The sequence below is a fragment of the Syngnathus scovelli genome, chromosome 22, assembly GCF_024217435.2.
Source record: "Syngnathus scovelli strain Florida chromosome 22, RoL_Ssco_1.2, whole genome shotgun sequence".
Classification (NCBI taxonomy): Eukaryota; Metazoa; Chordata; class Actinopteri; order Syngnathiformes; family Syngnathidae; genus Syngnathus; species Syngnathus scovelli.
Window position 1 is genome coordinate 1,645,051 of NC_090868.1, and position 26,752 is coordinate 1,671,802.

Consider the following 26,752-nt stretch of genomic DNA (forward strand, 5'->3'; position numbering starts at 1 on the left):
CTTGGATTGCGAAAAAAAAAGTGAATTCCAACAATTAATTATTTTGGGATTAAATTATGAATTTTTGAACACTGAAATATTCTCAAAAGAAAATTAAATGCTCATAATATTACAATTTGTCCATTTTTTTGCTCCCTTTCCAGAATAAAAGCCAATAAATGAAGCCATTATAATCCTGGAGGTAGTCAAGGTTGCTTTTTAAATCCCAACTTTTGGTCCTTTATTTTATTCAGCAGTGAAATGCCATGAAATACAGAAAATAATGACGTTACAATTCTCCACCATGACCTTCTAACGTCAGAGAACCTTTTTATATGGACACAGTACACAGTCATGAAAAGTATCAAAAAAGTAGCTGAATCTCATCAAGAAAGAAAAAAAAAAATCTTTTTTTCTTCTCACCAATGACATAAACATGTTCGCTACAGTCCCAATTGACCTTATAAGTAGGCGGATCATATTCCCAATTATTAGGATAGCAGTAGAAAGGATACATGACTCAACTGCCGGACATAATGCTTCATAAAGTATGCACAGAGGTACAAGCAATAAATACACACGTTAGGTTTAAAGCCTTACAGCTACGCAAAGCAGATGCAGAAAAAAAAAAAAAAAAAAAAAGGTTTGCTACTCGTAGCCAGCCGTGAGAGTGAATCGGTACAAATTCCGGTAAAAGAAACACGGATTGGAATCTTTAGAAAAAAGTATGGGTCCACCGATTAATTTTTTTCTTCTTCTTTACATAAGTATGCACAGTTATCAAAATACAGACAAAATCAAACCCCAGAAAATCCAGACAATCCTAAAATCTAGTGGAGGAGCAACTTCTGGAGGTCTTTCTGGTATTATGTGCAAGCAACTATTTTAGACTTTTTTTTTTTTTCCGTTTGAATTTATACAAAACCCATGCAAATCTACAGGTAATATGCATTCTTCCCCAAAGTGTGAGGTAATGCATTTGTTTATATGTATCGCTAGGCCAACCCCGCCGCCATATTCCAGTCTCATTCTTAGCTCTTGTTCTGTCCGACAAATGATTCTTCTTTTTTTTTTTTTTTTATTTGACATGCATGTTTAAAACACAATATTCCCTTACAGGTAATCTATACATCAGCACTCTACAAATGTTTGAGGACAACCTATTACAATGCAAATCTTCAGGGAGGGGAGGGGGGGTGTCGTTGTAGTGATGAGCAGAGGTAGAAGGTTTTTTTTTTTTTTTTTTTGTCCAAAGCCTTTTTTTGTGTCGTTTTGGGGGAAGGAGTGTGGGAGAACCCTTTTTGAAAGTTTTTTTTATTTGGTGTGGTTAGATTGAGTTAGCAGGCCTCTCGCAAAGTGGAAATGGTGCTAAAAGCTAAATGCTAGCTTGGTTTGCAGCTTGGATCCGCTTTGGTCGTGGCAGGCCGGCACGGTACCGATGTGCCGGATCTTTGACGTTTTTTTTTTTTTTCCCACCCTTTTGAAATGCTAGCAGATTGCAAACTACAGTTTGATGGCATCTCATGAGAATTGGATTAGAAAAATGGCACGATATTTTTTCCACTGGTTGAAAAACCACACTGTAAAAAAAAAAGTAATAAAAAAAAGTTGAGTGAACTAAAAATAGCTTTTACAATGTTGCCATAACTCAAATTAATATATATATATATTTTTACAGTGCAGTTTTACACCTGTTTGTTTTTTAACAGCGGAGGCAGAATTTTGTGTAACTTTGGTTTTCTGACAACAGCAATGAGCGTTTTTATTAAAGCAATAACACGTTCAACGGGACAAATTGTAAGCAAATCCATCCTACAGAAAAGATCGATAGCAAACATAGCTTCCCTTTCCGACATGGCTATTATTAGCATTATTATTAATTATTAGTTTGCTCTTCATGTGCTAACCAAGCCACATCCACTTGAATACTATTTGGCTTTGCTAGATATTTTTTTTTGTCATGTTTGGTTCGTCTGTGGTTTCCGGTCGTGACGTTAACAGTGCCGTTTAGAACGATATATATATATTCACCAGCTTGAATAAAAAATAAAAATTGGGACGGGAAACACAATGGGTTCATGATTCTGCACAAATGTTTTGGTTATGATCCACTTTGACGTTTAGCTCCTCTCTGGCCTGCAGCTTTTTTGTTATTTTTTTTATTAAATTGGTTTGAAACAGACGTGCTAGAATATCTCCATGGAGAGGCCTTGAAAGGAAACAATCCCAGAGGTTAGTCGAAGGTAGTTTTTGCAGAAGGAAAAAAAGCTTCTTCTTGGTCCGAGCAGCTTGAGTTTGGCGTCTTGTGTCAATAAGCTAGCTAGCGTGGGCTTTGGTTTCTAGCTGTTGCCTGTGACTGCTTGCAGGTCGACAAAGCTTTCAGAAAGTCAAAGGAAAGACGGTGAGTGGAAATTGTTTTTTTCAAATTTCATCCCTTTTTTTTTTCTCGGTTTTGGCAGTTGTTGCCATCGAGCGAATGGCATTTACAGTTGACGTGTGGAAATGGATGGGGAAAAAAATAGTCGCGACGTACAAGCGGTGACACAACAGACTCGAGTTGAACCAGCAATCGTCTCTAGACATCAACAACTACTGCGGCTCGGCTTATTCACAAACAAAATGGTCCTTTTTTTTATTCTTTTTGGCAGAATATGACGGAATTTGCTCATTTGTGTCCTCCCTCCTTATATCCATCCATCCATCCATCCATCCATCCATGAGTCCTTGTAGTGGCCACGCCATCTTGGATTTTTTTTTTTTTGTCGTCCTTTTCCCGGCATCTCATGCCTGACATGTTCGCGATTCCAAAGGGCTTCAGGAAGGAGTTCCTTTGGAGCGTCCGGATGCATGCTCAATAAATAGTCCCAGTGGCGAGAATGAAAGAGAGAGAGAAAGAGCGAGGGGAGGGCGAAAGAGAGGAAACAGGGAGTGGTTCTTTTCCAAGTCTGGCCTTGGAGGGGGGGGGGGGAAGCAAACTAAATGGTAGAAAATAAAAATCACTCCAGGTCTTCCGATAAGTTCCCTTCCTCCAGCTCCCGGTCGTCGTCCAGCTCCGGACTGTGATTGGCCGTCGTCACCAGTGACATGGGGCAATCTTCGTCGTCCATGCTGGGAGGCTCCTCCTTGACGTGCACGGACGGCCTGTGACACAAGCAGAATTTATTTTTTCTTTTCCGGTAAACACGGACGGCATGCATTATCCAGCATGCGAGCGTGTTGTTTTTTCGCCAGACGCTAATTTGACACGATGCCCCGCGTGGGCCGAAGACGGGCTGCGATGCCTCAGACATGTTTGGCATTTAAGAGTTTACTGATGACACCAGGTTGAAATACATGAAAAGGGGAGGGTGGAGCGGAAAGGAGAGGGGTTGGGGAAAAAAAAAAACAGGCCACATGATAAATAATGGAGAATTTCTCATCCCTAAGCCCCCCGGAGCAAAGGCAGAGGAGAGGCTTTTTTATCTAGTTAATAGAAAGCGCAGCCGCTCGTTAATATGCAGGGGCTGCGCGTGTCGCTCCTCAAGAGGGGGGAAAAAAAAAAAAAAAAAAACGCAGCGAGGTTCTGCCATTAATCAACTTCAGCCCTGGCAGTTGGCTCGGACGCCATGATACATGTTTTTAACTCCAAATGGACGAACATCTCGGCTCGATAAGCGTTGGAAGGGGCGGAGGGGCGACAAACAGCCCCGGCGTTGGTCGTCGAGCAAGAATAATAATGCTGTCACGCACAAACAAGGTAGAACATGATCTGAGGCCTGAGTCGGTCGGGGAAGAGGGGTTGGTGCCACCATGATAAATCTGACAAAAGCTAATTATTTCTGACACATCGGATGCATCAGAAAATCCCCTCAGACTCCAAGAGAGGAGGTGGAGGTGGGAAAGAGGGGAGGGAGGGGGGAGGAGGAGGAGTTGGGCTTATCAAGCAGGAGTACATTAGGACTTGTCTCATGGCTTCTCTCCTGGGCGGCCCTTGTCACATCCAAGGAGGGGGTGTTGCCATTTGAAATTTGAAAAGAATCCTAAAAGGTACAGATGATTGTGGGAATTAATATTACCACGCCAAAGATGGCTGATCTTGCTGTGATGTCATCGAAGGCTCATGTTGCAATAAAAGTGCTAATATTCTGCCAGAAATTGGTACTGCAACTGCTTTCAAAATTAGCCGTTTTTTGCTGTTAGCATTTTTGTTTTTGTATTTCTTTAAACATGACTGTTAGTGGAATTTACAGAAAAGGAACCTTGGAGCTCAAATTGCCCGACGTTAAGCGGCGCCGCTTCTTTACGCAAATCCCTCAGGGTGGACGTTGACAGCTAGCATGTCCCGGGGCCATTTTGGTTAGCAGGAGAGCCCATAGCGTGAACCTTTAGGCGCTAAAGGGGAAGCCGAGGTTTGTCTAATTGTCCGAGCAGGGTGTCCTCCCTCGAGAAAGGCCTTTAAGAGGCCATGTACGATTTAGTTTAGCGCTGGGGGCCACTCCATTATTTAAAAGAGATCCTGGAAGAGACGGCGGCGAAAAACACATTTCTTCCATTTTGAGGTTCCGGTGGCAGTACACACGGCGGTCGGGAAAAAAAAAAATAACATCAATTCCATTCTGTTATTAAAAGTTAAATGACTTGAGGGAGCGGGGCAAGGCAGCAGATTTGGCCCACTTAAGACTCCATTTCAGAGCGAGGCTAGTAAACATATTCACGTGCGGACGTCTGGTGGGACGAAACAAGCGCAAAGTGCATCTTTTGTCCATTACATGCGACGAGAATGTCATGTGACTCGGCCAGTGAGCACTGATGGACATGCGCGTTATGTGTGGCATGTGAATCGGAAAAAATCAAAGTTTTGTTTCTCGCTAGCAGCGCCATTAAAGAGGAGAGTGGTTTGTTGTCAAATATTTTTTTTTTTTACCTGTTGTTGAATATTAATGGGCAGCTAAACTGCACGAAAACACCACTGGGTCTAAAATAACCCACACAGGGTAAAAAAAAAGACTGACCCAACTTTTGTTTTATTTTTTTTAACCCAAAAATTGGGTCATATGAATAACCCACAAAAAAAAAAAAATGTGGCCACAAAAAGTGGATAGCCGACTATTTTTTTTGTGGGCTCTTCACTTTTTTTTGTGGGTTATTTATTTAATTTTATAATTTTAAACCCAATTTGGGTCATTTTTTCTTCCCGACTATTTAAGAGTGCCTTTAAGTCTGGGGCTCAAATACGAGAAATAATGGGGATGATATATGTAACCTTGCCCCAGGGTCATGACATCATAAAAAAAAGCAGTGGTAGCCTACGGTGGGTTAAATATCAAGCAATTAAACCAACAAAGGGCAGAAGGATACAAAGTGGGCGATTGAACACGTCTTAGACAGCCTCTCAAAGTCGTAAAAATGTGCCAAGTGTGTGTCATGCAAATTTGACAATAATTGGACCGTTAAAAGCATGAGCACAGCGGCTGGTACTTTTTGGATTTTGAAATTTGAAAGAACCTACATGTGTCCCGGCGGGGAGTAACCGGGGCTGCCGTGTCCGTTGGTGTCCAGGTGATCCAGCGAGCCGTTCAGGTCGTCGTGGGCCGACTGCAAGAGGGTGGGGGGGCTACAGCTCAGCGTGCCGGGCGGGCTGATGCCCAGCAGGCCCGGCGGGCTGCCGCCGAGAAGACCCGGTGGACTCCCGCCCATCAGTCCGGACGGGTCGCCGCCTAGGAGGCCGTGGCAGCCGCCCATGGAGCCGCTGTTCATTAGCCCCGGGGTCCCCAATAAAGGCAGGGTGGTCTCTGCCAGGGCGGCCTACGTCCAGAATGAAAAAAAATCATTTAGTACCGTTTTACACAAAAAAAAAAAAAATGGTCGCTTTGATTAGGTCAGAGGTTAAAAAGGGTCACGATGAATAAATAATTCAGATGCCCTTGAAAAGTCCAAATAATAAAAACTCTCGGACACTTTCACCTGGCATTAAAGTTAGAGAGAAACACAATGGAGTCAAATCATTTTTGACAGACTGGATAAATATTCATGCGCACACTCGGATCCTTAGAACTCAAGGGGGGAAGGAAGTGGACCGAGTAGAGTCCTGGTTCGGTTTTTACCTGTAGGCTGGCGTTTAGTGCCGATCCGTATCCGAGACTTGAGGGCAGGTTCTTGACAAGCGACGGGCTTCTAAAAAGATGGCGGACAGATTGCAGTCAGATAAAAGTCGTCAGAGAGACAAAAGTATTGGGACATTCCGGAATTGCTCCTACCCTGTAATCTTCTGCGAGCGGCGTTTTTGGTACTCCACCTCGTCCACCGTCCACACGGCGCCTTTTACGTTTTCCACGCGCACAAAGCACTTGTGCAAGCTCAGATTATGGCGCACGGCGTTCTGCGGGGTCACACAGCCATTTTTTTTTTCACTATTCCAGCCATTAGCGTAAACGCCACCGATGATTTTATTCATCACAAAGCACGGCGCGTCAAAATAATTACAAGCGTAATTAAAACATGCTCAAACAATAAGCAAGGCTTTTAATATGCCTGCCTGTAATATTTAGCGTCTCCCTTGCCTTGGTGCTCTTTCACCATGAAGAAAAAAAAAACTCATAAGCAGATCTCGCATCTGACCTGAAAATCCCTGGATTTGATTGATCTTAATGCCCATGGCTCTGAATATGATCATTTTAATATTAATGAGCAAATGAGCAGTTTTATTATGCATGCTATATAGTTAGAACTAATAAGCTTCTGGATGAGAGGAGAAGAAGAGCGGGATGTGTGTGTGTGTGTGTGTGTGTGAGAAAAGCAGATATTAAACTACCTTTCATTCCTTTCTTTTTTTTCTCCCCTAAACAAATTCTCTCCGTCACGCTGGCAAAAAAAAAGGCGAAAGCGTGCGTGTAAACGGACGACCTCCGTTCCAAGGCGGGAAACGCTCGCCCCCCCCTCCCTGTCGCTCATTTGCATCCCAAATCCAAATTAATTCACTTTCGGCACCTCGGCCTGCATGCTGATACGGGATGGACTTTTTTTTTTTTTTTTTTCCTCGATAAAGTTGCAGCGAGTCATTTACAAACTAAATAAAGAGGCAAGACAGGCCGGACGAGGTTTGACCTCCACTCTGCTCCCCCCCCTCCCCTCACTCTCCCGCTTAACGGCCATCTTTCTTCTTAATTAATCAATGATATGCAGAGGCGAGGCGGCTTCGAGAAGGAGGTGGGAGGGGGTGGAGTGGGTGTCTGGCTCAACAAAAGGTGCTGATGATGGAGTGGCTGCCGTATAATTAGCGCGTCGGAGCCCTCTCCACGCCGAGCCATTAATTGCGCTCGACGGAGAGGAGGGGGGGAAAAATAAATAAATAAAAGATCTGAGAGATGTTGTCGTCGGGATGGAAGAGGAGGAAGCGTGTCGGGGTTTTTTTTCCGTACCTTCCAAGTGGCGGCGTTGCGTCTGAAGTAGGCGAACGTGCGCGTGAACCAGCTGTAGATTTCATTAAGCGTTAACTGCATGTCGGACGAGTCCATGATAGCCTGGAATGAGATGACATCAAATAATGCTTTTGCTAACGACATCCCGAGCGAGAGTGAAGGGGGGGCGTGATTCATGCCGCAATTAATTTAAATCTAATCAAGCAAAGTTAATTTATTTCCCCACTCACCTGTCTTATAAGGGTTGCATAAGTAAACGGCGGCCTGACGTCGGCGTTCTTATAAAACTCGTAGTTTGGGGCAATCTCTGGAAAAATAAATACTGTGTCACCACCTGAAATAATTGGTAAATTTTTATTCCTCCAGGTATTACATCAGCATTCATCAAATTAAAAAGGGTGGGAGGGAGGGGGGGGGCAGAAAAGGGGAGTGGGGTGGGGGGGGGGCACATCAAATCAGCATTTTCCATGTCTAACAAAATGCATTTTTAATTAATGTCTCTCGCGAGAGATCTTAAACACTAATAAATCCATAAAATGAGATCGGCGCCGTTCGTTAGCCGCGCGTTGCATAATTGATGCCACTTAAACACAGCCCGTAAATACAAACATCAAAGGCGGAATATTTCCAATCCAAAAAAAAAAATCACAAATGCAATAAATATTCTATTTACTTGGCCGTTATTTGAACTTAATTAACACTAGTGTAATATTTATGCACAGTCTATTTCCATATCAAGTGATTCGACGCCGCTGTGTAGTTGGACCTACCCGACGAAAGCGGCATGGAGTATTTTTCCGAGTGGCGTCGGCGCATGGCTCCCATGCTGGGCACGTTGGCCCCGCCTAGAACCGAAGGGACCTGGGGCATGGCCGCCATTGGGGTGATGGGGGCCGTGGGCGTGGTGGGCGTTTGCGATAAGTTAGGCGGCGACGCCGACGGCAGGTTCTTGGACATGGTGACGCTGGAGACCAAGTTGAGCTAGAAGGTAGAAAAGTCACTCATTCAGTGCCATTGACGGTTATAGACGTTGAAATATACAGAAATTATAAAAGATTTTTTTGCCAAGTAAATTCGAACATGTCGAGTCATTCCGTGTCTTTCGAAGATCCGCCGCGCTCCCCCCGCCACCCTTGACGCAGCTGTGTTTCCTCTAACGAGACTCGCGGAGACTCGCCGGGCCATCTCGGCTAATTACGAGCGCCAAATTGTATCACGCGATTTCTAATTAGAGCACGCTGTTCGAGATTAGCCAACGATCAGCCTCCGTGTTATCGGGCGCCATCTCGTTTTATCTCTCTGTTGATCGCTTCTTTACGACAGATGGAAAAATCCGCCTGCACGTTTCATGTTTATTCAAAACCGCGCCAGGAAAGATCGAGGGGGAGGGGGCGAGTAAAACGGGAGACGCCATGCCGTCCCCAAAAGTATCTTCATATGTCAGTCATTGGCGAGTATGAGGCCACTTGCCCCGTCTTCGCTAATTGTCCATCTTTTGGCTCCAAATCTCATGCGAGAACCTTCAGCCAAGTGGAAAAACGCCGGAGTGACCTTTCGGTGCTAATTTCAGCCGGCGAATGGTAATGACATCGTTACATATTCAAAGCAAATTGCCTTAATTGCGAGGTGACAAGTGGGGACGTATCGGGAGTTTGGCGTTGACTTTAAAAAAAAAATGGCAGGCAGGGAGGGGAGGGGCCGATGGAGCGAGAGGGTATCGCTCGGGCCCATTTGTGTTGATAAATAGGAGAAAATGTCAAGTTGGAAATATTCCGGATAGCTGTCGGGACTTGCAGATAATTAAGTAGCCACTTGGCTCTAATGAGCACAAAAAAGTTGGAGAGGTTAAAGATTTTTATTGATTCAAAACTAAGTCCACTAAATGAGTTGAATTTTTTTATTATTTTAAGAATTTATTTTTACTGAGGGAAGCCTAAAACGAGGACCTCCATGATTCCGACCCCACCTCCTTTTCTTCAACACCATCAAATGCAATTAGCTCCTCTTTCATGTTTCTTTTATGTAACGCAACACTTCATTAACATCATTCATTCATATTCAACGCCGATTAGAAGCAGTTTTTGGAGAAAAGACCGACTCATAAAAAGGGGGCGTTTGATTCTTGACGGAATTATCCCAACCATTATGCTATCTCCATTCAAGCAGATTGATTTCAACGTGTCGACCTGACGATATTTCTCAAATAAATATATCATTTTAGAAACTGATCAGAATTCAGCGTCAAGCCTCAGCTATCATTTTCCCGCTGTTTGTTGCTAAAATAACAGAGCCAAGGCGGCCTCAATCATCCGGCCAACAGGTTGTTTTGGCCCATTATAGCTATCACGGAGAAATAACCCTCGGCCGAGGTTCTGCCATCTAATACACTTCCAAACTTATTGTCCAGAAGCCGGTGATACAAATCCCATTACATCTTCATCTAAAAAAAAACTCGTGTTTACCGAGCAATATGCACTCACTGGTTTTGGAGATGACTTGGGTTCGGAGGGCCGCATGTGCAAGTGGGTCATCATGGCCTGAAGACGCTCTCGTTCTTTCGAAAGCTGTTAAAAGACACGAGATGAAAGATGGAATTAAATAGAAAAAGTGAAGAAACCTACGGGGATGGTGTCGAGAGGTCAGGCGAGAAAATAAAAATATGGTTTGGTTTTCTTTGTCAATAGATTTAGGTCACCAGTAACGAGGCGGGCTTAAAATTCCGAGAGGTGAAGGCGTGAGATGGACCGGGGTCCGGTTAGCGGCCTATCATCAATCTAAACGGACCCCGGGACTGACAGGGACCAGACCTCGAGGAAAGCTTCATAAAAAAAATCCTCATTAGTTGTGATGGATGTTGAGGAACCCGAACGAAGCTTCCATTTTGTAAACACCGTCAATTATTCCGTATTTGAACGCACCGGCTTGTTTTGGGGGGAAAAAAAAAAAGCCGAAGACGAGCAGATGTCAGCGGCGCCGAGCAATAATGTCGCTCAATCAGCGCTCTCATTATCTCGCCAGCATGACTTCTTAATAAGGTCACGCTCCACCTACTGAAAATAGTTCCCTCCTTTTGAGCGTTCTTCAGGTGCAAAGTGCAGTTAATTAACACGGCAGACTGGGAGAGACGCGCTCGCTATTAATTGGAAAGAAAAAAGCAAAAGCGGAAAATAAAGCGCACGCTTAATTCAATTAAAAGAGCCATAATGGTTTTCGCTGCCAGGCCCGAGGATCTCATTGTTTGGCGGCTTTGTTTAACTCGGCAGGTCCCGCTTTTGCGGCGGACCTCGCCGTGGCCTCGTTTGACAAATGGTGACGGCGTAATTAGTGACGACTTTCTGGAAAGAACTTACTTGGATTTCCAGCTGCTGTACCACCTGCATCTGGACCCGACACTGGGCTGTGCTCCGATCGTCCAGGGCGTGCTCGTTGTTTAGGTGCCTGGCGGTGAACATAAAAATAATCAAAATTAATATAATAAAATATTAATATATTAGAATTTTTTTAATTATAATAAAAAATTCTAGCAAGTGATGACATTTTAGTATTGACACAAAGTCTTGGTGGGCCATATAAAATGATTTGGGCCATATCTGGCCCCCGAGCCTCAGGTTTGACACCTATCTAGAGGAACCCGTCATGGCGGTATTGTTCAGCGCCGAAACGAGGTCGTTAGAAGCGACGGCGCCATGTTTAACATGACAATAGGCCGGTTGAGATGGCGAACTTGAGCCGGGGAAAAAAAAGGCGCCGACTCAGCGCGTGGCATTTTGTCTCCCGGCAAAACAATAGCGTCCATTTAACGGCGGCAACATTTTGATGCATCTCCACCGACTGGCATTAAAGCCATCTGCTGTGTTCGCCTCATTAAGAAGAAAGAGATTGCCGGAATGAGAGTTTTTGTCTCCGCGGGATTTCGTCCACAAAAGCGGGATTGAGACTGAAAAACATATTTTTTTTCCTTTTAATTCTCACAATAAAACTTCTAACATGGATTATTTTTTCTTTTGCCAGACCTTTCATGGATAAAGTACAGGCTAAAAAAAAATGGTAATAAAAATTGCAAGCAATATCTATATTTTTTTAAAAGTGAAGACAATTTGTAATTTTAGTAATGACACATTTGTTTTTGCGGGCCATATAAAATGATGTGGCGGACCATATCTGGCCCCCGGGCCTCATGTTTGACACCAACGTTCTAACCTCAGCCATTTTATTTTGTGCCGTAATGATGGATTGACTTCCCGTATTATTTCGAGTCCAAACTGAGTTTGTCATGAACTTGCTTGCGCAAAGCGATCCATCCTGTTCACAAATGTTTCATTAGCAAGCAAGAATCAAGGAAGCATTTGGGGAGATGAGCGAGCGAGCGAGCGAGGGAGGGGCGGGGGTAAAAAAAGCGGCGTGTTTCTGCAGCCCGTCGCCTAATTGCTGTTTCGGGATGTGCATGCAGAAGACGAGGCCTTCCATTCATCATTTAATCACGTCCCTCGCAGGATGAGGAAACTAATGTTGCAAATACCCTTTTCATTTCACTGGCCATAATGCTATCTTATGCACTTGATGTATAGCGCGTGTCATGAATTACAGCTGCTTCAAAAGCACAGCGCACAATTCTCGCCGTCCCCAAAGATACCTCATTACAAAAAAAAAAATGTCGCCGGCAAGGGAGGGGTGGGGGGTGGGGGTTGATCTCCATTAAATTTTGTTTTTTTCAGCTGGTGCGTATATTTCGCCAGTGATTCAAAACGCACCTTCTGCTACTGGCCAGTTAGTGAGGCGATTACAGGGAAGATTACTACATTTATGAAATATTCAAATGGCAGCATGTCCTACTGTGCATTAATAATTCCACAAGACGGAGAGAATAATGATGGGGTGGTGGGGGGGGGGACAAGCAGGGCAGACAGAAACAATCATTAAAGAATGCACCTTATTTACTGAGCTGGGGCAAAAAAATCCTCATAGAGCTGACACCCATTTTAAATGCATTAAAAAAAATAACAAGAATTTGTATTTATTCATTTTATAATTTATTATAATTAAAATTTTTAAAATCTATTGATTTATTTATTTTATAATTTAATAATTTTATTTTTTTAAATCTATTTGTATTTGTATTTATTTATTTTATAAATTATAATAATTATTTTTTTTAAATCTTTGTATTTGTATTTATTTATTTGATAATTTATAATAATTTAAATTTTTAAAATCTAAATATTATATGTTATATACACCTCAAAGCCCCCCCCCCCCCCCCCCCCAACAGAATGAATATGTATGTGGGCCATCAGCGTCCACTCAGGGCCCGGTAATAAATCTACACGATGAAACCGTTGGGCTAATTGTAGTTGTGTATTACCATGGGCCGCGAATTTCGTACTTAGACGACACACTTTACTGTACGCAGATGCGAAACCCGGAATATGTCCGCATTCGGCCCACAGACGCTGTCCGTGGTGCTGATGCATAAGTAATGCCCTCCGTTTTAAAGGTCTTGTCACAGTGCGGCAGACATGTGGAAGGGTAGAGGGGAAGCTCAACTATCAAGGGGCTGCGGGGGCGTATGTATATGTGTGTGTGTTATATCCAGACACTTGGCCGCAGTCTTGTGGGTTTAATTAGCGGCGGGTTAGAGACACCAGGTTAGCCGTTTCAACGTCGGCGCCAGTAATAAGGCGGCCGAGCCGGATCGGCGGCGGCGAAACTAGCACGCGGCTAACAACCCGAGGAACCCTTTACTTACAGCTCCCTTTTTTTTTTTGCAGGTGAGAGCATTTTCAAAGAAGACAGAGTCGCTTTTAAAACGCCAATAGCGACAAGTCCCCCCCCCCCCCCCCCCCCCGCCCGCCCGCCCGCCCGCCGCCGCAACACAACAAAAGATGACTAAACGCGTCGCAGGCGCCAACAGCTAGCGATTACCCTCGTGGAGCTCCTCCCCCCTCCTCACACCCGTAACCCACACCCATCTCGCGACATGGAAACTGTCACGCAAATCTGACACCCGCTTTATGTAACCCTGTTTAAACGTCGCCGGCGTGTCGTCGACTGGCATCTCCGGCAACATGAAAGGCCTCGGCGTGACACCGACAATCACCGCTCGGAGGCACGCCGCCGTTCCAGCAGCCATCTTTGTTCCGCTGACGAGCCCGCCTCCTTTGTTGGCGTCTGTTTTTTTTTTTTTTTTTTTTCATGTGGCGGCTGGGTTAGGGTAGAAGAGCCAGCCTCTGACTCGCTGCGGAGACGTTGTTCTGTTTTGTCGGAGGCGATGTTGTGGAAAGCATCGGTATCGGGAAAAAAAAAAAACTGTCAGCCAACCTTTCAACTTCCTGCCTCGCTTTCCTTCTCGCATCACTTTGCGAGCTTATTCCAGTGTCTGACCTGTGGATTTTTTTTTTTTTTTTTTTGGCAGTGTCTCCTAAATAACCCACTAAGCTACCTCCACGATATCCTCAGAGCATACAGAGCGTCTTTAAGTAAGCGGACTGAGGTGATGCAAAGATATGGTGGGGGATAATCCCACACAAGCTTGCCTCCTCATGCGTGCTCGGTCCCCAAGATGGAAGGCAAACTCGTCTACCTGCACCGGACCACAAAAACAAGCTCAAGTGATACATGATGCCTATGGATGTGAGCAAAATGGATATTTCCTGTAAAATGCCGGATTTGGGATTTTTTTTCAGTAATGCTAGGGTTTATTTTGTTTTGACTTTGTTTTTTTTTTTTTAATTTAATTTGATTTTAGAGAAAGTTTGTTTACAAAAAATACTTCTGTTTTAATTCCGGTATTAGTTTTATTTTATTATTTTTTTTAGGACAAAATGATAAGATGCTGGATTTTTGATTTTTTTTTTTTCACTAAAGCTAGGGTTTATTTTGTTTTGACTTTTTTTTTTAAATTTAATTAGTTTTTTGATTTTAGAGAAAATACTTCTGTTTTAATTCCGGTATTATTTTTATTTTATTATTTTTTGGGGGATAAAATGATGTAAAAAAAATGTTCTAAACACTAATCACAATTGAGCGAATTTAAAAAAAGTCAAAATGAAATTAAAAAAAAAAAAGGAAAAAACTAAATCAACATTTTTTGTATCAACGGACTTTCAATTCCTTTTTTTATTGTTTTGTTAATTTTGTTTTTTTTTCCCGAACTTCAGCTTTTGTTAACTTTACTCGCATGGGGAATAAGCAAACACTCGGGTTGCCGCTGTGATTTACTTTTCACCTCTGATTCATTCCCATGCTTTGGTGTCAATTAAGATCCACAATATGAGTTGATAGTGCGTGAAAATGCGGCTTAATATACTGTCTGGCTGTTTCGCCCAATAACCACCGAGCTTATTACGCTTAATTCATAAACCCGATGAGTTTTTGCCTCGCGACCGGGAAAAAAAAAACAAATGGCAACTCCGGACTCCATCCGCGTTTACGGAAAACACACACCAGATCGTTATTTCACAGTTAATTACAAATCTAATTAGAATATTCAAATGAAAGGCTTTTCTTCTCCGAGCGGGTGAGTGGCGGCGTGATAACCTGTAATCGTTGGCGCCGCAAACACCTTCCCTCTTTTGATGTCCCCTCGCTGACATCCCGGCAACAAAGCCGGCCAATTACAAATGAGCTAATTAACTAAATTGTTGATGGAGCATGAAGAGTTCATCGGCTCGGCTGCCGCGCACCGTGACAACAACTGAATGGCGGCCCTTTGTTGTGGAGGCGAGTGTGCGGCCGTGCGAGTTGCCATTAGCCTTTTGACGACTTCCTCCACAAGCCTATCAGGCGCTTCCACGCCGCCGAGGAGATTTGTTATGGATCACGACTGGCTGAGTCCGGGGGGGGGGGGGGGGCGGCGAACCCGGGCTGTCGGCAAGGTCAAAGTAGCGACGGTGAATTTCCAGCTGGTCATTTTACTGCAGATTTCATTTTTTGACATTTTAACTCATTCACTGCCAACCCAGTTAATATCTTTGAGGTCTATAATCGTCAATGGTACTGAATGATGGATACATTTAATTAATCGTGGTCCGAATCTTACTTCAAAAACTGCCCGAAGTCCTCGCAGATGCTTTCGCAGCCGGGCCACTTGCACACCCCGTGACCATACAAAGGATGGGAGCCGCCATTTTCTTCATGTTGTGAACTGCAGAGAATAAAAAAAAAATCCATGAAAATTACCCGAGAAAATTTGTTTTATCCAGATTTCAATTCTAAATTCATTCTATCGACAGTTTAACCTTTGCGCTCACGTCGTCTTTTTTTTCAGCGGGGCTTACCCCGCATCGATCGGCGGCGTGTTGGTAAGCAGCGCTCCTGACAATACTCCTCGTTCGATCATTACCACCCGGCCCTCGGGACACGGGTAGATAAAGTCTTTTTTTTTTTTCACGTATCCTTCTGGTGTCACGATAGCATCTACTGTAAACCAATTACACAGCACTTCCACCTCGGAGCGGCGCCTTATTATAATATCGCCCAAGTAAAGCCTTTGAATAATGCATAGCTGTGAAGAGTCCGTGTTTTGGTGCATTCATAAAACACGCCATCACAAGGATAAACATCCTGGAAACGCCACTCAAGGCATCATGTATTCTGTTTACATGACAAGCAAGCAAGGAAGGTAATTTTCCAAAGCGGCACAAAGCACTAAATACTTAATGTTATCTCGTCTTGGCGTGCCTTTGCCTGCCGTGTCTTTTGATATCGGCGGTGGCGGCGGCGAAGCGGGTTCCTCGGGGAGTACAAAGCTTTTGTTTTGTGATCAACTATGAAACAAATAAACATCTTGTTTTCCGTGTAGTTAACAAGCTGTTGTTTCATCGTTTTTTTTTTCACCTTTCCCGCTCCCGTCTGTGGTTGAGTACGGGAGACTGTCCGTTAGCGATGGAATGGTGCGAGAGAGGCGGTGACGATTTGGGGCCGTTGGAGGTAGTTGATGACGAGTTGCTGTTGTTGTTGTTGTTGGTGTGGTGGTGGTTGTTGTTGGTGGAGAGGTCCAAGCCGCCCGTTCCGCCCGTGTTGTTCATGCCGTGTTTGATACCGTTGTCCTCCAAGGTGTGACCTCCTCCGCCGCCGCCGCCTCCGCCGCCGCCACCGCTTCCGGTCACGTCCTTCCACAACTGCTGGAGCTCCGCCGGGCTCAGACCTGCTGGAGGATGACGTTTTTATTTAGAGATTGTATGGAAAGAAGAAGAAGGTAAATACGGAAATGATCATGTGGCAAGTTAGCGGCTAGCCGAGGAGCATAGCAATGAGGCCAATGTAAACACGTATGACGAGATAACGCGGGAAAGCCACGGGTGCATAGCGATGGGAAAAATAAAGCCAGACAGAGGCAATATTTACACGTTGTGGTTTTTACCTGGCGGGGGCAGAGCCTGGCCCGGCAGGGCGGCCTGGCCGGGGGCGGGACCGGGCAGCGAGAGCAGGCCCTGCCGCTGCATGTTGAGCAGGTGTTGCTGCTGCTGGAGCTGCTGCATCTGCAGGAGCTGCTGCTGGAAGACAAGCTGCTGGGCGGCGAGCTGCTGCTGTTGCTGCTGTTGCTATTGTGGAGGAGAGGGCGAGAAATTAAGGACTTGAGAAAGCGTGGCGAGGGAACGGGATATCAACAAATACCGGATTTTAAATAAATTTTTGATATCCTAAACCATGAACCCATTTGAAATGATGGGAATTTTTTTATTATTATTATTGTATGATTTATTTATGTATATATTTTACCCTAAAGTTCCAATTCTTTTAATTTAATTTAATTTAATTTAATTTAATTTACATCCTAAATCATAAGCCCATTTGAAATGACGGCAATTTTTTTATTATTATTGTCCGATTTTACTTTTTCAGCACATAACGAAATGCCGTGTGACATTTCATCGAGTTTATTTTTTATTTGGTGTCCTCAAAGACACCTTGAGAGTGACACTGACTTTCCGTTTTTAATATATTTCAGCGTAAAGTTCAATCTAATCCACTCCGATCCATAAATAATCGGACAGAGATATCTTTCGGCTTTAAAATTGAAGGGAGTGAGCGAAAGTAATGGGACGACTGGCTCCTCAGCTCTTCCACGACCAGGCGGGCATTTACGGCGAGCGTACAATCGAATCAAATCCATGAGCCAAAAAAGATGAGTATTGTTCGAATCGTGATAAAAACGAGCTGGGCGAGTTAGCCAAGCGCTCACTGGAACACAAGCTGCTGCATAATGGAGTGATGCAGGGAGGTGATGCCCGACTCCTCTGGAGAAATAACCGAGCAATTTCTATTCCATATTCCACGGCGGCGAAAAATAAAACAATTTACAAATCCAAACAGAAACAAAGCCGCCGGGAGGTCGCGCGTGGTTTCCTGTCGGGGCGAAGTAATGGCCTACTTGAGAAGACAAAGAAATGTCTGTTTTCTGATCAATTGGACTTGAGGCTGTCTTCTCTTCTATGATAGCCAGCTGATGAGACGCTCCCGACTATTTGGGTTGACCGGCTGTCCGTCAACGTGATTTACGAGCGGCGAAACAATCCGCTAATGAGTCGCCTTTGGGTTTGTTGTTGTTGCTCGAAAACACTTCGTTAGCCGAGCAAGTCGCGGCATCCTTTGCATTAAGTAGCTCGGATTGATGAGGACGAGGGAAAAAAATAAAATTACCTCTTTAGCTTGTTTGCCAGGATGTTGCTGCTGCAGAAGCTGGAGATGGAGCTGCTCCTGCTGTTTTTTATAAAACTCCTGCAGGTGTTGCTGCAAGTAAAAAAACACGTGTTAATCTGCGTATAAAAATAAGCATTTGAATTAATTTCGAATCTCTTCCATAGAATGCGACGAGCTTTTTCTTCAACTCGGAGTTATGCATTGATTATGCAAAAACCGCCAAGCATTATCAGTAATGTTTTGACAGCTTTTAGAATTTGCATCTGTAAAAAAAATTTTTTTTTTGGGGGTCTACCACAATTGGGAAAAATCTAATTCTCCCAATTAATAACTGAAGCGCCTTGAAGTCGCCCGCACTTCCCGATCGTGATAAGTGACAATCTTAATTAAACCGTTCTCCTCGTCTTAATCAAAGCCACAAATTACAAATGCACTTCAACTCTGACACCGGCGCGCTCCTAAATGTTACATCATCCGTCACCTACGGTATCACTCAGAACCACGTGGCGGGCCTGCCGTCCCAGATGAGGGAATTGAACCGGCGACACGTGGGAGATGTTTAATTAGAGGCGACGTGGAACAAGCAATTTCACATTGGGTAAAAGCGTGTCAAGGACGGCTAGCACGCTAATTTCCGTTAGCCTGGTTTCGTTACCTGCTGCAGCATGACCGCCTGCTGCTGCTGGAGGAGAGCTTGGAGCTGCTGGGGGGAGAGAACCTGCTGCTGGAGGATCTGCTGCATCTGTTGTGGTGTGATCACCTGGGGACTCATCATGGCCACAGAAACTGGAACCTGGAAGAAGATTGAGATACTTGAGAGACTTATTTTTACTTCCTCCTTAGTCCCGTTGGGAAAAGTAAGCCATTTAAATAGACGTAGACCTTAATTAGCAGGTCCCCTACTTTAGCTTTTCCTATCAGTAAAGCTAAAGGAAGTGGATTAAAAAAAAAAAAATGTCCTTGTTTATTGATTTCCCTCAACACAAATGAACTCTCCGAGTCGGTTTCCGGCAGGTTGTCAACAAAACAAGAATGTGTGTCGCGTGGGCGGCCATGACGGTTGGCGTGTCAAGGGGCCAATAAGACATCCCCGTCCTCATCGCCGGCTAATCAAGCCACCTTGATTACTTTGCACGCATGTCTCTCCTCCCTCCTTTCCTTCCTGTCAGGCCTTGACACGTCCTTGTTTAGCTCCTCTCCCCTTCCCGGCCCAGGTCCCCCCCTCCCCCCTCCGCCCCCCCCTCTTTGATTAGCTGAGACATTTGCATGGTCACTACACATTTTTCATTTTAGAAGTCATTATGCATTAGTGGCTCCTGATCGCCCGCCTTGACTAATCCTGATGAACTGAAAATCACAGCTGAAGGTCAACCGGCAGCCGGCCCCTGCTGCACATTCATATTCATATTCAAACAAATCCTGCCTCCATTGTTCATTAGGGTCTTAGCGAGAAGCGACGAGAGGACGCCGAGGAGGGAGGACGTGGCTCCGCCCACAACAAGCAAAGGAGGCTGAACAAAAAAAAAAAAAGTTGCAAAATTAAACAGCTCGTGTGTAATTATGCAAATACCGTACTTACACCTTGGACGTTATTAACCCTTCAAGGTACGTTTGTGGAGGTAAGTAATTACCCCCGCAGTCACGACTGCTTTCGCCCGCCGTGACGATGGAAACAACATTAAAGATGCACTCATTAAGAGCATTAATTGGACGCCGAGATGTTTTTCGGTGCACAAAAAGCCGACCCGGTTTAGGATTTAACATATGCGCATGCATACATCAAGTGAAATTGCATTTAAAATTCCAGCCGGTACTTCAAAGTGCTTTTGTGTTGTCTAAGTGGAGAAATAAAGGCATTCATGGTCAAATACCTATAAGATGAATAATGCAGTGAATTTATAAAAAAAAAAAAAAATTAACAAGGGAAGCGGAATGACAATACAAAAGGAAAAACAAGTTCAAGACACCTGCGAGTTGCGTATAGATTTTTTTTTTTTAGATAAAATGAAAGCGAGGTCCATTGTGAGGTGCGCCTGGATGCTAATTTGCGTCGTTTAACGGCGGCCATCTTTTTCCGCTTGACGTATCAGAGGCTAGCAGATGAAAGCGGATAAGTAATTGCTCTCCTGGTTGGCATTCTTCAGTGACAAGCCATAAATTTAATTTTACACACACGTTCATTTACATTTTCAAGTATATGACATGATAATTGCGGGAATATAACACCTCCATCGGGCGAGACGCCGCCACGCCGCTTGATTGACGTGAGCGGCCAATTGAAAGGAACAGGGCGCTGAATTGCTTCGGCGAGAAATGATTTTGCCACGTAGGGGTGAAATTAATGAGCATTTACTCAGTGATGATGGCACAAACATCGGAAGAAGAGGGGACAGGAGATCCGATTGGAAAATGCCTGATAATCGGCAAAGATGCATCGCTGACGATTTTCAAATGGAGCTTCAAGTGTCTTCGAGGAGCAGAACTGACAGTGGCTGAATTGAGGAGGATGCACCATTAGTAAAAAAAAATCGATTTACCGATTAGTTGACCTTGGGACGATTTAGTATCTGCTGGACCCTTTTTTTAAAAAAAAATATCTTTCATAGTATCTCTTTGGTCTTGTCCCCCTCCCCTCTCTAAAACCATCATACTTGGGAGTCTTTGCAGCACCTCCTCTTTGCGTAAGTGCTCACCCCTCCCCTCTCCAAAACCAACATTTTTGCAGCACGAATTGAAAATTGGTCTCAAAAATTTTTCACCAGAACTTGAATCACAGGAAATGATTGGTCGAATCTTGCAGCCGTTCCTCCAATCGGCATTATGTGATGTAGATAAATGGAATTCTGACTTAAGCAATTAGCGGACAACTGGCCATGTGTGGCAGGAAGCGGTGATTAGATGTCAGCCATAAACATGGCGGGGGCGTCGGAGAGGTGCGGGGATGCTTATCAAGGACAAGAGCTCGGTCCCGCAGTGTCGGACAAGCTGAGTTGCGCCACGCTGAGAAACGGAAGGCTTGGTAATTACCGTGGCTCCTTGGCAGGGGGAGAGCCGCTGCTAATTAAGCCAAGAGCTTGTACACATGGAAAGCAGACAGAAAGACAATGAATACCCCACAATCAGCAAAGCCGATTCCATCGTCCCCGAGGAGGAAGGGGGGGGCAAAACTCAAACCAACCCTCCTCCATCGTGGACTTGTGACCTCCCGGTTCCCTCGAGCTGACACTGCTCATTTACTATCCAATTACTGCCAAACGCAGCAACACAATTATTGATGGACGCCACTTTGGGCGTGAGGGGGGTGCGCCGAGTCTCCCCCTGCCGCAACCAGCGTGCGACTCTGAAGTTCAAGTGCCTTCTTGGAGTGCTAAACCATGGCAGGCCTCAAGGCGTATTGGCTTTAAAGTCGAGATCAATACTGTAGATTGTCAGGACTCGGGCTAAGTAGATTACGCAATGTTTTCAATTTCCATAACATGGGAAGCTTCATTTATCACAACGTAAAGACGTATCATGTAAAAGCTTCTCATAAAAAAAAAAATAGAGCCAGAGGAGATTGGCTTAGCGTACGTTGATTTATCTCGACATGCAGATCGACATTGATTAGGCTTTTTGGAAGGTTGTTTGTCAAGCTATCAGCACAAATAGTTTTATCGCTAAAAGTAGCGCTCGCAATAGATGGCGCCCCGCGGGGTTTTTGAGGGAAAACTGCTGAAGTAGAGAAGATGCTGAATTAGAGTGAGGGGGGCGGACTAGGGAGGGGGTTGGGGGGGTCGACAGTGGCACTTGCTTCTGATCTTGCAGGTAAGACGGCCTACCACTGGATCAGCCTCTTCATCAGTGACACACAGTAAATTACAAGTGCTTCAAGCAGCTCACTGAATTACAGTTCATCACTCGGAAAGGCTTCCAACAACTCCCCCTCCTCCCCCCCTCCCCCATCCACACACAGCCGTCACCAGCGGCGTATCAGATCTGGCGGTTAGGATCCAATTAACACCCTGGCCAGAATCATCTGATTGCATGTGTAAGTGCTGGTATAACTCGTTTATTGCGGCCATGTATCTTCTGTCACAAGGTAAATTTGTTGCCGCTACATCAAAGGTCTGAGATACTTTTTTTTTTTTTCCTTTTCCTCCCTCTCGCCAAACTCAGCGACACAGCGCCTCGGGGTTGCATTTCAACTCCTTTTGCATCACAATGATGAACCTGCTCTGTCCTCGCAATTTACCAAACTTGTCCTGTAGCTACAAAAAGAAAAAAGGGAGGGGGGGAGGAAAAAAAAATTGTTTTCTAGTTATAAAAGCAGTTGTGTTTGACTTGAAATGTGCTGACGCTTCCCGCTCGCTCGCTTAGAGTCAACACGAGTTTTGCTCATGAATACACGATATTTTCCCCGCTTTTCCGCACGGCCTTGAGCTGTGATCACTATTTTCAGACGCAACCCGGGGGCTATTCATACATGTAAATGTAACAACTTTTTTTTGGGGGGGCACGCTGATGTCAGCTAACCTACTCTCATCAACACATTTTTTTTAAAATCACACGTGCAGGTTCTAAGGTGTCAAACTCATTTTTGTCACGGGCTGCATAGTAATCATATTTATGATTGTCAACATCTTCTATTTATGGTATAGGCTACAAAAAAACTGATGAATAATGAGTTATAAAATTAGAGATGAGTAAAAACTGTTCAAACAAATGGCAATAAAAATGACAAATTTTGAAGTCAAGCCAATTTGTAATATTTATATATATATTATATTTTTTAATAATTTTTAAAAACATTTAAGCTATTTTTATATTTTTTTTATATATATTATATTTTTTGTATAATTTTTAAAGAATTTTAAGCAATTTTTTTCTTTTAAGTGAAGACAATTTGTAATTTTAGTCATGACACAAAGTCGATGCTAAATTTGTCTTCGCTGGACCACATAACATGATGTGGCGGGCCGTATCTGGCCCCCGGGCCTCGAGTTTGACACCAGTTGCTTTTATTGGTCTACAAATTGGGCTACTTCCACCTCCCTATAAAGTTTAGCCAAGAAACTTCGTCTCCAGCGGTCTTGGCCGGGCTTCCATCCGCGTGAGGATGCATTATGTACACGCCAACGAAACTGTCACCACGCGCCGGGCCTGCGTAATCCTCCCTGCCTCTCGTTGTTTCTTTATTTGCGTTTCAAATGTCAGAGTCAAAAAAAAAAAAAAAAACCTTTCCCGGGGACGAGTGGAAGAAGAAGAGCAGGGCCTTGAAAGCAGCATGGCAACGGCAGGCGAGGGATTTACGGGGGAGAAATAGGTGTTTATTGAGCGTTCCCGTGGGCTTACTGAGTAATAATAGACCTGTCACATTACGCAAATGTGCACAAGGCGAGGTTGGCGTGTTTGTATGTGTGTTTGTTTCTTTGTGCGCTTCCGACGGCAGAGCGCCGTCATCAACTCCTGCCAGCGAGCGGATAGAATTAGTCAGGCGAGAGCGACTTTAGCCGCTAATACGGGTAATTAAAACCGCAAGCCGAGGCACTTAGATGCTTGTGTACTAAATAATTTACATGCCGTGATCTATGGATCATTTCCCTCACTTAAATACTAAAGATTGGCCAACAAGAAGAAGGAAGACGGCAGAGGATTTATCAGTAAAGCGGCGTGTCATGCTAATATTAATCCATTTCCGACTTTCTGCTGTGTTAATCATACACGGGGATCAACGCGCGTGCTGAAAAACACGTTGCCATTGGAAAAGAAGAAGCTAATAAAATATTGCACTGTCGAACACGCGGTCGTATAATCCCGTATATGGGAACAAATGGGGGTTGAGCATTCTTTAGTTTCCCCTTAATATTGCAATTATGATGGTCGATTAATTTTTATGAAATAAAATCTGTATTGAAAAATAATAATATAGTAAATAATATATTATTTTGCTTTTATTTATATTTGTTACTTGCAGCCATACAAGATCCAGTTGTAAAAAATAAAATAAATAAGTGAAAATAACAATCATGCTGTTTCACTTCGGCAATAAAAGTATTACCGATATAAAATGTCACCAGGATTGCAAATGGCTCTTGCCACAATGTTCTTAATGGAAACTTTTTGGAGGCGGGAGATGGCAATGTTAATAAAGGCAGGATCAACAGTTGGATTAGCGACGGCCGAAGACAAACCCCGCGATTCATATTGATTCTTATCGCCAACACCAGGCAAGGATGTAGTAAGCAAATGTAAATATTCAATATTTACCTTCTCGGGTTGTTATTAGAGGCTCGGACAGGGCCCGGCTGTTATCATGCACCCACAACACTCCCTTTCAATATTGTCTCTTCACTACATGTGTGTTTATTTGTAGACTCGTATCCACCAATCCTAACAATAAATTCGAGTGCAACAATAAGACATCTGTTTCCAAATCATAACGAGATTAGCACTCCCGATATGCACGACTGAGACGTATCTTCTCGTAATTAAGAACGCGGGGGTGTGACACCAAAGGTGTTGCCATTGGTAGACTGTGAAAACATCGTTGAATGATGCTAACGCTAATTAGCCCCTCAATGAGGTCACGTCTAGGCTATATTCAAACTCTCTTGGATTTGCTTCGTTAAGGGAGACCAAATGATATCAAAAATAGTCCAGTGAAGTTCCTTGAGCGCAATGAGGACTGCGCTAACGCTAGCTAAGGTACCGGTAGGTGTCGATGCGACGTGTTAATGTGTACATAAGTGTGACAGGAGCGGAAGCAAGTGTGACCTTTTCCAAATCACTGACAACGGGAATACACGGCTCGGAGTCGAGAAGGTAAATTCGTCTTGACAAGTGAAAATGACGCCCGGGTAAAATTAGCAGGCTGCAAACTGCTAGCATGGCTAGTAAGGCGTCTTTTCTTGAGTGTCACCTTTGACCACAATTAGTCAGTTCAAAGTCAACAAAGCGTTATTTTTTTTCGGTGTAACACCGGTATCGACAACTCGAGGGGTACCCCAATACCTGATTTTGGTTTTACACTTCAAATCTGCTCCGGAGTTTTTCATATGCCGACGACGAGCTTACTGCAGAACGTCACTCGGCGGGTTTTTGGATTCTGTGACAGATCCGAGGGATTGCGTGGGCCAAATCAAACACACTTGTGGAAGGGAGGGAGGGAATCTTTTGGGAAAGGGAGTAGGGGGGGCATGTATTATGGATAGACTTAAGGAGATTAGACAGGGAGCTGCTTTACCTGCAGTGGACGATGCTTGTCCTGGCTCTTTGGAGACTTCAGGCCACAGCCTGGCTGCTGCAAGAGTAATTGCCTCGCTGCTTGTAGGGCCTGCAAAAAAAAAATAGACACCAAAACATCACGGAAAGAAATATATTATTTTTTTCTCTGATGAAGAGGATACGGGGGCGGCGGTTTAAATAAACAAGGAGGCATCAGTCGAATTGACCCGTCTAGTGCGCTCTCGACTGAAATGCCCACTTCTCTCTCGGCGTGTTACCGCCTCATTTGCATATTCATAATAGCAACTTGTGATAGAGGTAGCGCCACGTGAAGTGTCCCCGGGAGCTGTAATTAAAGTTGACAAAAATCAACATTGGATTGGGAATGAATTAAGGAGCGGGCCTGGTTCTATTCCATGAGCGTTAAAGCAACCTTCATTTTCTTTGGCTCTATTAGCGAGTGTGTATAAACGTGATTATTTTGATACTTAATGGGCCTTAAAGTTTTTGTTAGAGGATGCCATTAATATTTGAATTATTAGTGCTAATCCGCACCGCCTAGTAGAATGAAGTAATAGGAACGTTCTGAGGACATGCAACGTTACGGCTTGAGAGGACACGAAGGAAAAGTTCTTGGGAAATATACAGTAGCTAGCTGCGTGTCGGTTTCCATGACGATGGCTGCATATGACGCGGCTTCGCAGTGTTTGAACAAGAACATTGAGATCCAGAGCAAATACAACCAGGAGGAGGAGAAAAAAAAAAAAAGTTGCCATGCTTATGGCCCCTCGAGGGAATGTAGACACCATGATCAATTCTGGAAGGACAGAGTTGGGTGTCTGCACAAGAGGAGCCAGACTCAAGTAAACAAACACTTTAAGTCAGGAACTGGGTTCTAAATGCATTGATCAGTCTCCTTGCCAGGAGTAATGTGGAGCCTCCTAAAAATGGACTACAAAATAAATACCAGAAAAAAATAGGCAAGGAGAGAAAAGTTATTATTAAATTACATTATAGAACATACACACAACAGGATAAAATGCATAAAGGGAAGTCATCAAAAAGTTTGCTGAAAAGCAGCAGAAGTGGACAAAAACATACCAGCTGTCTATTTAAACCGGGTTGCTATGCACGAAAAAAATTGACAACGGCCTTTTATTAATGCACACATTGTATAAACAGTACAATGCGACACATTTTTGAGAATGACAACGTGAGCTTGGCAGACAGCGAGGGAGGGAGGGGGGGGGGGGAGTGAAGAGGCTGCTGCTATATAAATAACAAAGCACTCAGAGGCATATTTGATGTTGATATCTATCACTGAGGTTGGAAAAATAAATAAGAGGAGGGGAAAATAACAGGGCGACCGAGAGCGTGACACGAGGATCCTAATGAAAATAAGATTCGGCCCAAATGGAACTGCTGTAATTGGTTTCAGATAGTGAGGTCGAGAGAAAGGCGATACAGGCGAGTATTATGCGAAGGAAAAAAAAAAAAAAAAAGGGGGGTCGGAGAAACAAGAATGTTTACAC

General features: G+C 44.1%; 1 protein-coding gene across 8 annotated transcripts in view; it reads right to left on the reverse strand.

The window, feature by feature from the left end:
* Window positions 1-191: 191 nt before the first annotated feature.
* The window catches only part of foxp2 (forkhead box P2), a 62,755-nt gene continuing 36,194 nt past the window's right edge, over window positions 192-26,752 (reverse strand). For 5 of the 8 annotated variants that reach the window (XM_049760746.2, XM_068649614.1, XM_068649612.1 and 2 more), the window contains 15 exons: window positions 25,240-25,329; window positions 18,673-18,810; window positions 18,018-18,107; window positions 16,738-16,918; window positions 16,212-16,524; window positions 15,415-15,519; window positions 10,727-10,814; window positions 9,857-9,940; window positions 8,147-8,357; window positions 7,607-7,710; window positions 7,377-7,478; window positions 6,216-6,337; window positions 6,063-6,132; window positions 5,468-5,763; window positions 192-3,120 (listed from right to left, as the gene is read on the reverse strand). In XM_049760746.2, the coding sequence (XP_049616703.1) occupies window positions 2,976-3,120; window positions 5,468-5,763; window positions 6,063-6,132; window positions 6,216-6,337; window positions 7,377-7,478; window positions 7,607-7,710; window positions 8,147-8,357; window positions 9,857-9,940; window positions 10,727-10,814; window positions 15,415-15,519; window positions 16,212-16,524; window positions 16,738-16,918; window positions 18,018-18,107; window positions 18,673-18,810; window positions 25,240-25,329 (2,139 nt within the window). In that variant the 3' untranslated portion in view covers window positions 192-2,975. The remainder of the gene's footprint in view (window positions 3,121-5,467; window positions 5,764-6,062; window positions 6,133-6,215; window positions 6,338-7,376; window positions 7,479-7,606; window positions 7,711-8,146; window positions 8,358-9,856; window positions 9,941-10,726; window positions 10,815-15,414; window positions 15,520-16,211; window positions 16,525-16,737; window positions 16,919-18,017; window positions 18,108-18,672; window positions 18,811-25,239; window positions 25,330-26,752) is intronic. The other 3 variants (XM_049760749.2, XM_049760748.2, XM_049760752.2) reach the window with 3 other exon arrangements.